General features: G+C 32.7%; 1 protein-coding gene across 1 annotated transcript in view; it reads left to right on the top strand.

Moving 5' to 3' along the window:
• The first annotated feature begins 286 nt into the window (after window positions 1-286).
• Window positions 287-15095, top strand: part of LOC124535626 (neuroglobin-like) — a 37528-nt gene continuing 22719 nt past the window's right edge. Inside the window, exon 1 of the mRNA XM_047111900.1 lies at window positions 287-926. Coding sequence (XP_046967856.1) covers window positions 748-926 — 179 coding nt within the window. The 5' untranslated portion in view covers window positions 287-747. The remainder of the gene's footprint in view (window positions 927-15095) is intronic.

Raw genomic sequence — 15095 nt, forward strand, 5'->3', positions numbered from 1 at the left:
ATTAGTTTGCCCATAAAAGCATAATAAACATCAGACGGTCACATTTTTGCGTTTATAATATTTATACAGGTAATTATTTGAAAAAGTTCCTTAATACGCTGTTATTAGTAATAGTTAATAATTACCAACGAACCAATATATCATTATATCATAAAATTACTTAAAGAAAAAAAAAACATACTTTCAAATAACACCAAGCGTAAACGGACGCAATTTACGATAAATACTTTAACAATTTTTTATCGACACTTCCATAATTCACTTAACAACTTTCACATCACTACGCACATTCGCTGGTGCACACAGTAACTGAACATACTCTGGTCGCTTCACTAGTCCAAAAAAAGTACCACAAAGTCGAGTTTAATAAATTTATATAATTAATATTTTTAAGTTATACGAGTGATGTGTTAAAGAAAAACATTAGACCTATTCTCTGAAAACAAAGTAGAAAATCTTCGCAGAAGCTCATAAGTGTCAAGAGCGTAATATAAAGTATTAGCTACATTAATTATCACATTTAAAGGATACATGTATCATAGAATCGATAAATAGTTTTAAACATTTCACGCGTGGGATACGAAGTGAGTTACAGAATAGAACATATTTAAATACAAGTTATTAAAATTGTATTAATATAGTGAAGTGAATGAAGTGAAATCATTGGCAAAATAAAATAATTTTAAAAAGTGAGAGTGATAATAAAATAAAAGTAATAATAACAATTATTAATTAATTTGTGAAAAAATGGGTTGCAAATTATCCCAACTCGCTGCCTCTGAGTTCGCACACGATCCGTTGGACCGACCACCGCCACCATCAGATCCACGCTCACCTCTCACCGCCAAGCAGCAGTACTGCATAATGGCATCCTGGAAAGGAATCTTCCGGCAAATTGAGACAACAGGAATTATTTTATTTGTTAAGTGAGTACTTTAGGTTTTATAATCAAGCTAGCGATAATCCATCGGCTGCATAATTAACTTAAAAATCTATTAATAACCTTAGCGAGGAGAGCCGAGATGGCCCATTGGTTAGAACGTGTATATCTTAACCGATTATTACAGGTTCAAACCCAGGCAAGCGCCACTGAATTTTCGTGTGCTAAATTGTGCTTATAATTCATCTTGAGCCCGTTAGTGGAGGAAAAGATCGCGAGGAAACCTACATATGTCTATTTTTTTTTAATTCTGCCACAAGTGAATTGCCTTAGCCCAGCAGTGGGTAATTTAGAGGCTGTATATCTATCTAACCTTTACAGCTGTGTGGTAATGATTACACAAATAATATAAAAAACAATATGTATATTTTTATATATAATATTTTGGGACGAAGTTCTTTTACAAGGCTTAGGGTAAAGGCAGTAATCGTCTCGTAAGGAAAATGCGTTATGTCTCCAAATGAACTTTTCCTCCCTTTTCTTTCTTTTTTTTTATGGTATAGGTTGACGGACGAGCATATGGGCCACCTGATGGTAAGTGGTCACCATTACCCATAGACAATGACGCTGTAAGAAATATTAAGTATTCCTTAAATCGTCAATGCGCCACCAACCTTGGGTACTAAGATATTATGTCCCTTGTGCCTGTAGTTACACTGGCTCACTCACCCTTCAAACCGGAACACAACAATACCGAGTACTGTTGTTTGGCGGTAGAATAACTGATGAGTGGGTGGTACCTACTCAGACGGGCTTGCACAAAGCCCTACCACCAAGTAAAGTTCTCTCCCTGTCTTCCTATTATATACGGTTTAACATTGTATTATTTAAATATTTTCGCAATGTCTTAATTCACACGGAATATTTAGTATCAAAATAAAAATATACTTTAATCAAATAGGTTTTGCACGTACTTTTGAACACTTTTTAATGAAATGAATGACTATTCTAAAACTTGACTGATTTAATTACCGTTATTTCAAGCCTAGTCGTACTTAGGATTAAACATTAACATGCCTGCCTCTTATTACTTTACTATAATACGTTTCGCTTTTAAGGCTACTATCGTGAAGCTATAATATAGCATAGTATATAGTATCCAAAAATAAACTATAAATACGGCAAAGTTTCTTTGTTCTAACTCGAAATCAAACTCTTTCTTAGTATAACTATGCTCTAACGTGAAGGATGCTTAAGCCAGTATAATTGGAGCCAAAAGACACAACTTGGTACCCAAGGTTGGTACACAATCCGCAATGGAAGTTATGGTGGATATTTGTCTAATTAGTGCCCAACGTTGGTTGTCTATTGGCGATGGACGAAGTGGTAAATATTTCTCACATCGCCAATAAAAACGGCCAATTGGCCTGTTCAACCAATAAAATAAACAAATAGATTATCATTTGATATGCTGTCAGTGCAACCCAATTAAAAGCGAATTGCTGACGTTGGAATGCGTTATCTCGTGGAAAATTTGACACTCCGTAATTAGTTTATGTTTAAAACATAATGAACTGTACTAATAGCATTTGTCATTACGATTGACCTCATACGGACATTTACGTATGACAACGTCACGACAACCTTATTTAATTAATTGATCAACCTCATATTCACGTAAAAACTCAAAATAAAATATGAACGATTTAAGAAACCGACATTGTAAACAAAAATTTCATGTATAAAAATACGATGTAAAATTTCTCAATGCAATAAAGTGTATTATATATAATAATAAATATGAAATATTTTTATATTCGTTGTGTCTGTAAATACAATCTTATATAATACGTAAGAGGATTTTTAACCGACTTCAAAAAAGGAGGAGGTTATCACTTCGTCGGAATCTTTTTTTTTATGTATGATCCCAGATTTCTCGAAGACGCGTGGACCGATTTTAAAAATTCTTTTTTTGTCTGAAAGTCGGCCGATTTCGAGTGAAAAACAAAATGAAGAAATATTTACATACGATCGGCCGATTTCAATAATACGTGTTTAAATTATTTTATTACTCTTTTAGTGATCACTTTGAAGTCGGTGTTATTTTTTTAAAAAAATATTTTTTGTCCCAGTGATTATGGGTCGATGGCTGCATTTTTTTTATTCTAATGGTTAGCGGACTACCATATGTTCCACCTGATGAAAAGTGGTCATCACCGCCCATAGACAATGGCGCTGTAAGAAACATTAACTATTCCTTTCATTGCCAATGCGCCACCAACCGCATGCGAACTAAGATGTTATATCCCTTGTACCTGTAGTTACACTGGCTCACTCACCCTTCAAACCGTAACACAACAATACCAAGGACTGTTGTTTGGCGGTGATGAGTGAATGGTATCTACCCAGACGGGCTTGCACAAAGCCCTATCCTACCAAGTGCATTTAAAGAATCGGATATAGTTTGTTTGGTTATCAATTTGAAGAGCCGTAAATATGCAGAAAATTAAAGAGGATTCTTGGTTGCAATTTACTAAATTGTTACTAAATTCAACTAATATATACTATTTAATATTTAAAATTTCATATAAATTTCATCATTTTAAATGAGTGACTTACATCCTATAATCAAATCAAATTAAAACAGAATCTATCATAGGCTTCGTAATTCCTAAAACAACTTTTGAATATACATATTTTGATTTTAATTATGCACAGTATGATAAGGTATTTGGATATTGCAGCGTAACTTTATTTTATATATAGCTCTAAAATAAGAGTAGCCTTTAACTTAGGCTTTATAGCATCAGCTATCTGCCAAAATCGATAAATAAACGAAAAGAAAACCCGTCAAAATCGATACAGTTCCAGAGATTAGGCATAACAAACAGATAAATAAACAGGCAAAAATTGTAAAAAAATATATTTTGGTATGTATGTATACACAGTATATGTTTATTACATACGCAGTACATACGCATTTAATAAAAAGCGATTACTTTAATATTAAAAACCTTACAATTTTATTATATGTATAGATTTAAAAAGTATTATTATGTCTTTATTATTGCTACTAAATTTAAAATGTCCTGTCTTCGAGCCACATGCATTATTATCAATCCATTCAACTGCGGCTAGGATTGGTTACACGTTGTATTCAAGTAACATTACTCATGCTTTGACGATGAAGAGGATAAGAGTCATTCGCTGTAAAAATATAATACATTGTTCATTGAGTAATTCATAGCTTCATTATTACATAGCATATAACAAACTCGCTTACCTCTGTCTGTCCTTATGTATGCTTAGATCTTTTTACTGTATTATTGAATTACACAACGGATTTTGGAGCTTGTTTTTTTAATAGATACGATGCGTGTTTTTTTTAATAAATACGTTGATTCAAGAGTGTGTGTCCCTTTTATATGTCCCCATAACACAGGATTTTCCTAGAATGGGGGGTCATTAATCTACTATGTTGTTAATGTTTTTCTAAGTACCTACTCTGTATGTTTCATATATCTTCTGTATTACTGTTCTTGGCAAATAAATATTATTAATATTATTATTATTAAGAGGAACTTTTATATGTATAATACAATATAATAGAGAATGACTGAAAAACTGTGAATTGCATTCACAGTTTTTCATGAGACTGTCTGCAGTATATTTAGTATCAGCATTGCAACCGTGCAAAACCAGGGCGCGTCACTAGTATATTATAGCAAAAACCTTTGTGTAAGACGTTCCAGTACATTTCTGTATTTGTGTTGACGTATTTATAACTATAGTGGTAAGACAAAAAAGTTATTTGGTTTTTCTTTAAAAAAATTTAGACTGTTTCTAGAGGAGTTCAGACTCCTCTTTATTTTATTTATTTCAGTTGAAGTGTGTCCGTATCTTGAAATCTTTCCGGAAGTGTCAGATTTGCCGTCCCATTGGATTATGAGGGTGCAGGATTAATGAGGACACCTGTGTTTGCGGACATACGTACGAACTATAATATATACTATGTAGAGGGCTTATCTCTCTTGGAATCGCCGCAGACGAATGATGTCGTTCAGGACGACATCATAATAATGTTTTTTTTATGGTATAGCTTGGCGTGTAGTGGTAACCATTACCCATAGACAATGACGCTGTAAGAAATATTAACTATTCCTTACATCGTCAATGTGCCACCAACCTTGGGAACTAAGGTGTTATATCCCTTGTGCCTGTACACTGTTACACTGACTCACTCACCCTTCAAACCGGAGCACAACAATACTGAGTAGTGTTATTGGATGGTAGAATAACTGATGAGTGGCTTGCACAAAGCCGTGCCACCAAGTAGGTTGTGATAAGAATCAATTATGTAAGTCCAAGTTGAGTACAAAGTTGACGTAACGTTATTCATTTTGTAGTGTGAAACTCGTTATGAAAATAGACTTCACTTTTTTCAGTTTCAATGCCCAATACTTTAACCGTTTGTTATATTTATCATACATACACAAGGTGCGTCCATCTGCATGTTCGCGATAAACTCCACAACTTCTGAATGAATTTTCATTTGGTTTTCACTAATAGACAAAGTGATTTTATATCGAAAACTCTGCCTAACAGACACCCCCCCCCCTCTCCATTAAGATACGTATAATAAAAATAAAAGGTAAAAACATAAGAAGAATAATATCCACCCGTGTGAAAGCAGGATGGACTTGAGTAGTAGCGTGTATTTTTAAGTTCCTAATTATATTTACTTCATTCAATATAGAAGCATTATACTTACCTATAGATGAGTTGAATGTAAGTTCAAGACTAATCCAATTACGGTAAAGTACGTAGATCTTACTAAAACAGTTCATGAACTAATTAAATAACTCGTTCTTATTATAAAACTCAAGACGGGCGCTTGTGTGAGTGAATAGGTCTATATTACTGATTTGGGTGAAATTAGAAAGTACGTTAATAATTGTTGTACGAATATTACAACAATAACAACAACAGCCTGTAAGTTTCCTGTAAGTTTAGGAGCAGGTTTGGAACACCACCAAGCTGTTCCAATGCAGGTAGAATACACATGTGGCAGACTTTTTATGAAATTAGACACTTACAGGTTTCGTTACGATGTTTTCCTTCAACGCCGACTAAGAGATTAATTATAAACACAAATTATTAACAATGTAATATTGTTTTACATAAAATATAATCATGACCTTTTTTGTTTGTCTTTGCGAGCCATTGACCGGACCGTAATATAATGTTATGTGATCACTAATGTACATGGACATTATCAAAACCAGAAGAACCAATATCGACTTTTGAGGTATTTGTTTCAATGTTCTTTTGGTTTGGTCTTATTCTATATATTGTGATATAGGTAGTTTTATTTTACGCTTGTTTACGCCCGCGACTTCCCTCGTAGCCTATCCTGTTCTGTCTAGTCCTGTCTTGAAATTCAAGTTCGCTTCATACCAAATTTCATTAAATACGGTTCAACGGTTTGGTCGTGAAAGCGACAGAGAGACAGAGTTCCTTGTACAGTTATAATATTAATACAGAAAATTAATATAATGTAAGGAGTGTCATCCCTACCACACCATCCAAGACTGGAGCTACCCAGATTAGCGACGACTCTGAAGCGGCCGAGACGTCAGTAAATCCACTCAGTGCTTAGATTTACTCCCCACCGACTTCGTTCTGAGCCGAGGTGCGATCTCATAGGAGACACCCTCAGGACGAACTTCAAATCTAAATTCGAGCCCCGCGCTCAACCTCAGGGCAACATTAGTTCTCGCCCGAAAGACCGGTGACGCTGTAAAGGCCAGTAGGGCCAACAGCAATACTTCACACATAAAAAAAAACAAAACTGGAGCCTAATTATCATCTCGCGCTAGACGGTCGTCATGCTGTCAGCACGTTAGATAATTAGTATTTCGCTAATTGTTATTATTGTCAGCCATTTAGTGTAATAAAAGTTATGGTTAAATTCTTTATTTCGATAAAACATAAAATAAGCGTGTTTTGTCGGTAGATTGTTTTTTTTTTTTTTAATAAATTATCACTACTGATTCTTATAATAATATAATAAATTTTTGATGTGACATTGTATATACGGCATATTTTATGTTACTAAGGTACTGTATTGAGAAATCGTTCGAAAATATATTTGAGCCTTCTAAAGTTTTAATAACGGTGTACAGCAAATAAAACTTTTTGTTCGTATTTGCCATTATTGTACCTTTGACAGGGACAGATAATCCTAATGGGCTCCGTTTCCTACGCAAACAAATCCCTTTGAAGTCACCCCCACCTTAAATTACCTTCATATATGACATCTGATAATTTTGCAGCAACGGCTTACCATACATTACATGGCAACTGATATGAAAACGGATAAGTGGGCTTTAAACAATGGTTGGTTCGAATCTAGAACACCTAAAGGTTTTGAAGGCATTAGAAAATTATTTCGAAAAAGGATTTTGGATTCGAATCTGGAAGACCTAAAGTTATTGAAGTAATTAGAAAATAATATCGAAAAAGGATTTTGGATTCGAATCTGGATTTTTGAAGTCTTTGAAGTCATTAGAAAATGATTTTGAAAAAACTTGAAGAAAATATACTTGATAGTCACTGTTGACTAGCTCATGAGTAGGTCAATTCAGAAGTTCAGTGCAAATCCTTAAGACGATAAATTCTTAAAATTATTTTAGGATTAACCATCCGGCATTTTTCGGAATGCTGATTCCGAAGTTAAGTGGCCGTGCATTAAATATAAATATTGTTATTTTTTAAGTTTATATAAATTGTATAGTAGCGTTAGGTTTTGGTGTCTAACTCGGCGGAATGGTACACGATTTCTCAAATCTATATTTTTTCTTCTCTTTATTATAATTTCTTAAACTTTTTTATTTTTATCAGGTGCTTACTCCTTTTTTAATTGTGCCGTGTCCTAAATAAAGTCTTTCATTTTCTTCTATTTATCGTTCTTTTAAAATATGAGACAACATCACATACATTACTCTGATCCCAATGTAAGTAGCTGAAGCACTTGTGTTATGGAAAATCAGAAGTAACGACGGTACCACAAACACCCAGACCCAAGACAACATAGAAAACTAATGGTAATCTACATCGACTCGGCCGGGAATCGAACCGGGGACCTCAAAGTGGCGTACCCATGAAAACCGACGTACACACCACTCGACCATGGAGGTCGTCAAATGGAGGTCGTCTTGACTAGTACTTGAGATTTGATTATAAAGTATATCGTCTGCTTTCTACTTCTATATTTCACTATACGATAAATTGAGTCTTCCTTGATGTTAAAGCCTCACAATACACCAACAAACAACTCTCAGCGGAGTTACTTTAGAACAAAGAACATCGTTAGACGACCCACGAACACGACTATAATCCACGATACATAACATTGTTTTCTCTGATACCACACAAACTCATGTATAATGTACTTAAATAAAGATTTATACGTAAACATTTTTGCTGATTTGGTCGGTAATAACATCAATTACGACTTAGCTTCGTGACTTTTACTTGGACGTTAGCGAAGAGTTAGTTCGATGAAGTAACCTCAGAATGAGCCCTTATTTCACACTAAAGTCACGTAAATACTGTGTGAAAGGATGTTGTATTTGTTTTGAAAGTTTTTTATGATATTGTCATTCACACAAGTCAATGATAAATTATTATTTTTGCTCCAATTTTATCATCATCGTCATCATCCTCCTGCCTTTATCCCAATTTGATTTGGGGTCGGCGCTGCATGTCTTCTCCTTCCATTCTTCTCTGTCAGAAATTATAAACTCAAACTCAAACTCAAATTCTCTCACAAGTAACATTATTTCTAACCATATCATCTTTCACACAAACCATCCATCGTTATTTTATTCGTATCCATCGTTATCCATCCACATCCATTTTATTTATCAATAAAATTAAAATTAAAGGAAAACCAGTTCCTAACGTATATATACATATATATAAATTATAAACTACAATTTCACAAATAACACCAATAAAGCTAATATATTTTACCATCAGTTTATTATAACATTTGTTAAAATTTAACCACGTATTCACTTAGACAATACTCTAACTTATTGTACACGTGATCTTAGAAGTTTGAGGTTGCGAACTTCCTCTTTGGTAATCATATGCGAACGTACAACTTCGCCAAATTGTTTCACAAGCAAACGCAATGTACCTTGAGCAGTATCTTAAGATAAATCTTATCTAATAAGGATCTTATAAGCAGTATTGAATCGTTATTTTATGTGATACATGTAAATCTACCGTCGTTTTGGAAGAGATGAGAAAAATTAGTTCCTCATTTTCACATATAACATTAGAATTATATGTTAATTAAGTACATGTGTTTCAATATATCCCATAAAAATAACTAAATATTCGTGTATTATATCTAATTACTTTTTTGTTCCATTTGCTGTTGAAACGCTTGGCCCTTGGAGTAGTGGAGCAAAAAGCTTCATCAAAAGTATAACACCTCGCCTCATTGCCTCCACTGGTGACAAGAGGGCTGGTTCGTTTTTTGCCCAGAGGATCGGAATTGCGATTCAACGGGGAAATGCTGCTAGCATTCTTGCCACCATTCCACGCGGTCAAGATTTATACAGTAACTAGTTTCATATTTGTATATATATATTTAAGCATTTAATGTTGTTAATCCTTTTGTATATTAATTGGGGTTGTAATCTCTTTAGTTGGTTAGATTAATCCCATATAAAAATAAACAATATATACATATTTACATACAAAATTATTTGAAAAATTGTTTAAATTAAGCACAAACAGATTCTCACACATTCTTTCATTTATAAACACAAATTAAGACGATGCAAAGAAAATACTGTTGTGTTTGACTGGTTTTGAACTTTAAATCATCAGCTAATATGCACGTGTTCTAACCACTGAGCCATCTGTGATAAATAATATATACCATTAAATAGTATTTTGTACTAAGACATATTTGCATGTTTTGAAATGACTTCTCGTAGCAGTAACTTTTCATTCTATTGAATTTTCTATTCCCTAAGAGCGTACTAAATAATTAAAAGGCCTATCCTCATTTATCGTTATTATTATGAAAGTTTTATACATCTTAGTTTTTGTTTAAAGCAGTTACTGTTATTATGAAGCCAAACTTTATATTTCAAAGCCGCCTTTGTCGACTAACGAACACTTCGGTAACTTTGAAGACACTTAACAAAGATTACCGACGTCTTATTAATATTTAGTATTCAAATATTCTATTATTGATAAATACAAAGTAAAGAGGTTTTTATACATAGCAAGATATTATTTTAATTGGTCGGCTAGATCCTAGGCTAGGCTAGGAACAATAAAACCTTCGTTAGTCTAGTGTAACAGGAAAACTCTGTACAAAAACTCATAACGGCATTCCGTAGTCTCGTATTTGGAAGAGTGTGTTTCCCGTGATTCAAAAAGTAAATATAGAATGATTATATGATGTAATCAAATCCTTTAAATCACTAGAAGATAGCCCTTTTGAAGATTTTTAGACATCCGTACCCAAAGGGTAAAGCTCTGACCGTCCGCCTGTCACCAAAAAAAAAGACTTAATATTTTCAGCAAATTTCTGTTGCAGCATCTTTGCGGTTTTTATGGATAATGGTAAGAAACTCTTCGAGCGCGAATCCTAATCGCATTTGACCAGTTTTTTATCATTAATAAATTGAAGTTACTTTTGGTTTCATATTTTATAAACGATTTTTCCTGAATAAATATTTTTAAAATGAAACTAGTTATAACGGATTTGAATCGCGTATATTAATTATTTTTAACATCCCGACGTTTCAAGCACTTTACAGCGTTCGTGGTCACGGGTAGAGTCTACGGGATGTGTAATCGCGAAAATTTAAGACAAATATTTTTTACTTTAATGGGATGTATTTATTCTGAAACAAACATACCCATACAGCTTTATTTAGTCCTTATGCTAGACTTGTTCGCAAGAGATCACTCTATTAGCAACAGAACCCCTGTTTTCCCTATACCCAAGTTTCTGCATATCACTCTGAATTGCTTATTATACAGGGGGCATTTATGAGTATCGGTAGTCTATCGATAGTCTTTCGATAGTATACAATCGATATCCAACACTACTTTCCAGTCCTACTGTATACATAAATAAACAATTCATTACTATTGATCAAAAACGTCTTTTCTGGGGCATTATTCGATATTAATTATTACATTATATAACTACATCAGCCGTGAATATCCCATCCTCTTTAAGACCATTTTGCCACAGAACGTATTGGAGCAACGTGGTGCAATAAGTTTATCCTCAAGACAGCCATTTAAAGGATTTACTTTGTATTGAGTTTGATAAGTTAACCATTACAAAGCCCTTTGAAAATCCACACATAAAAATGAAAAATTATATAAGGATTATATTTAATTATAACAAATTATTGAAATAATATGAAACGTTAGTAAATACCTCGGACAATTAACAAAACCTACCTGGTACCCGCGTTTAACCCGCGGCATGTCTGCGTGGACATTTTGCGAGAATTAATTGCTTCCGGCACAAAGGCCCTCCGCGTGTGACTTTGTAAATGTTATGTCGAAAAATTGTAAAGGGAATATTCATATACGTATAATAAAGACTGACAGTACGAATATGAAATATTTTTTAAAAAGATCACAAACGGATATTCGTGCCTTTTTCGTTTGTTTAACGATAATTTTACTTCGATCTTGGAGGTATTTTGATGCTAAGATTTTCCATCAACATATTTTTAATTTGATTTTGAAAATGGAAGGATATCTAAAGTAATTTAAAAAAAGAACAATATTTAATTCATTGCATATTCGCTTGTTTCAAAAACCTGAATACCTAAAGGCTAATTTAAAAAAAAAACGGAAAAATGTTAATGGTCGGTCGGAGCGTACGTAAAAATAAAAAAAAACGTAGGTAAACAAAAAACGTAAATAAATTGCTATATTGCAAACTCAAATAAAATAAATTTACCTAAAGTGATTTGCAGTTGAAATTAAACCAAATCAAAACCTCTCATACATTTCGAAATTCCTAAGAAATATTTCAAATAAACGCGGGCTTAACTAAACTTCGAGGGCTCCTATTTAAGTATTTATTGCCAGTTTACAAAACAAATAATATCTAAAATTTGGAATTTAGTTTAAAGTAAAAACAACAAAGAGGTTTATACGATAATATTTAAATATACCAGAATGTAAACAAACCATATTATGTATAACATAAACAATTTATTCTCTCAAAGACATTGATTTAATACAAACTACATTATGTGGGTCACATGCCGTGTACACATAAATTAAGCTGAATTGGTCTTCTGAAATTTATTACCATGCAAGTACAATTTAAGGTTAATTTTATTTAATAAACCTCTTTAGTCAATTGTCATGTTTATTGATATTTTTATATGGCAATAAAAATCCATCTTAACAGATACAACCGTTGCAACTAGTGGAAGCCTTTATCAGCCTTAATCAATAAGTATCCTTTAACGACATAAAGAATTAACATGTTTTTTCTCTCTGTTAGAACTTTATAGCAAAGATTTATATATTGCAGTTACTTTACCAACTCAGAATTCTTAAATATTATAATCAAAAGATAATAATACCCTAAAAATAATAATAACATCCTGACCGTTTTTTTTTAAATATTCATCAACATCACTTACAATATCATACGATTTCGACTACGGTAGCAAATATCAAAGTTAGTCCTTCATCAACTATGCAGGACTTGTGTATCCGCAAACATAGCCTTTTAGTGCCTTTTAAAAATCTATATACCAAATAAACACGTTATTACTTTTTATCCGACCTGATTTGAACCCAGGCACTTAAAAGCTGAGATGGCCCAGTGGTTAGAACGCGTGCATCTTAAACGATGATTTGTGGCGTTGAAACATCGTGCTCGGCGGTTGAACATCGTAAGGAAACCTGCATTTGTCTAATTTCATCGAAATTCTGCCACATGTGCTTGCCACCAACCCGCATTGGAATAGCGTGGTGGAATATGTTCCAAAGCCTCTCCTTGATGGGAAAGGCTTTAGCCCAGCAGTGAGAACTTTACAAAACCGTTACTTTACTTTTTTTATTTTGAATCTGTGGCCTTCTATTAAGTCACTAGAATAGTGAGTATAAGGTTACTTTAGTATCGCAATGAAATAATATTATCTAAATTCGTCAAAATCGGCACCATTCATATCAACGCTATTATAAAGACAAGCACGTGGAAATATGATCATAATCTATAATACTTTTACAATAATCATTAACCATGGGTAAAATTAATTTGGAAATCTCATTGGATCCAGTGATCCCATTTATCGTCCCCAACAGGAAGACTCAGCTCATTGTTAGCAATAGTTACAAAAGTTAGACAACGGATATTGTTACTGCTTAATATGTACATTTTGGTTATATCCATGTCATAATCTTACAGTGAATCACTTTGAAATAAAGCTCCTGGTGTATTTTTTTATCATCTTGGATCTTGAAATTTTTTTCGGGATTATTTTAATGAAATTGAAATACGAATTAAATTTGAGGATTCTCGATCTTGCGTCCCAGTAATTGTGGAACGATAGCTGCGTATAGAAATTGGTTATGATCTCATTTTGAAGAGCTCTAGGATAAAGCTAAGAAAATTCTTGATTGCAATTTACTAAATTGTTGTGATTTAAGTAAAATAAAACTCAAATAACATTAAATTATACCACTATATTAATTAACGCATTGTTACATATATTAATTATCATATTTACAGCAAATATCAGAAATTCGTTTCTCTTGTCCTAACTCCCCGTTCATCATCAACCGCCATTTTTTTTCCCGTACCAGGCAGTACCAGCTCGCCACACCACACCACGAGAGAGAGTGTCACAATACAATGTCGATAATCGAGTCAATAATCTTACTAATAAATGTTATTTCAATTTAAAAACGTATTTTAATATCAAAACCGTACTAAATATTATTATTTCAATTAAAAATATATAAGTATATATAAACAAATCATAAATAAGATTTGTATTATAGAACAGAAAAAAAAGTTACTGGCCTGTTAGAGACTGGTACTAGGACTGTATAAGGAAAAAGAATTAAACAACTTAATCAAAAGAACAGTCTTATCGACAAACTCTGATTCTTTTTGAACAAAAGCGAATTTTCGTGCGAGACCAACTATTTATACTAATTATTTGGGTTAGACCAGTGATACACGTAATAAATACGCCAGTAAAATGTATAGTATTTATTTATTGTTGGTTTTATTTTTGTAAAATATTATTGCCCTGAAGTTAACAAATCGAATTTTAGAATAATTTTTAAATGTTTCAAGCGCGACTCTCTTTTGTTTTTTTTTTAATATACCGTTCTTGTGAGAAAACATTTTGTATTATTTTATACAGCCATACCAATGACGTTCTAAAATCGATTACACTTTTAAAAAAATACACTAAAAAAATATGAGTTTGTTAAATATATAATTATAATATAAATGTATTAGCAGAAAGAAGTATTTCTAACACACGCAAGTTCGATGCGTTAACATAATATACAAATAAGTTTCTTCTGTTGCATATTGAAGAACCAGCTTCAAGTAAAGAGGAACATCAAACAATTAACAATATTTAATATAGTTTACAATATTTATTTTTACAGTTTTTGTTACAATCATCCATTATATTCAATTATAAAATTCAAAAGAATTGTTAAAGAGTGTTTGTGTGCTAAAGGATATTATAACACTAATAACTTTCTAGTTGACTGCACACCTTGGGAATGAAGATGATCGCCTCCAGGCTGTTTCAATAACAAAAATATGTTTATTATTGTATATTGTAAATTGATATTATAAAAAAAAAAATAGATCCAGCTGAGTTTCTTTCGCCGGTTCTTCTCAGGTCTGTGGTATTATATTCTGAACCGGGGGTAGATTCTCGACAATCAATAAGAACGTGTAAACACTTCCATTTGAATAAAGGTTTTTGACTTTGTCTTTGACTTGACTTTGACTATATTCCGTATTTAAACACAGATTCACAATTACCATGTCAAATATTATTTTATTAATCTCCTACTTTTATTTATTAATATGTCAAACCAAAAAGTATCCAATACATTTATATAATTCTGTTATTGAATATAACTCAAAAGCTAGAAGCTAGAA

Source organism: Vanessa cardui, chromosome 15, assembly GCF_905220365.1.
Source record: "Vanessa cardui chromosome 15, ilVanCard2.1, whole genome shotgun sequence".
NCBI lineage: Eukaryota > Metazoa > Arthropoda > Insecta > Lepidoptera > Nymphalidae > Vanessa > Vanessa cardui.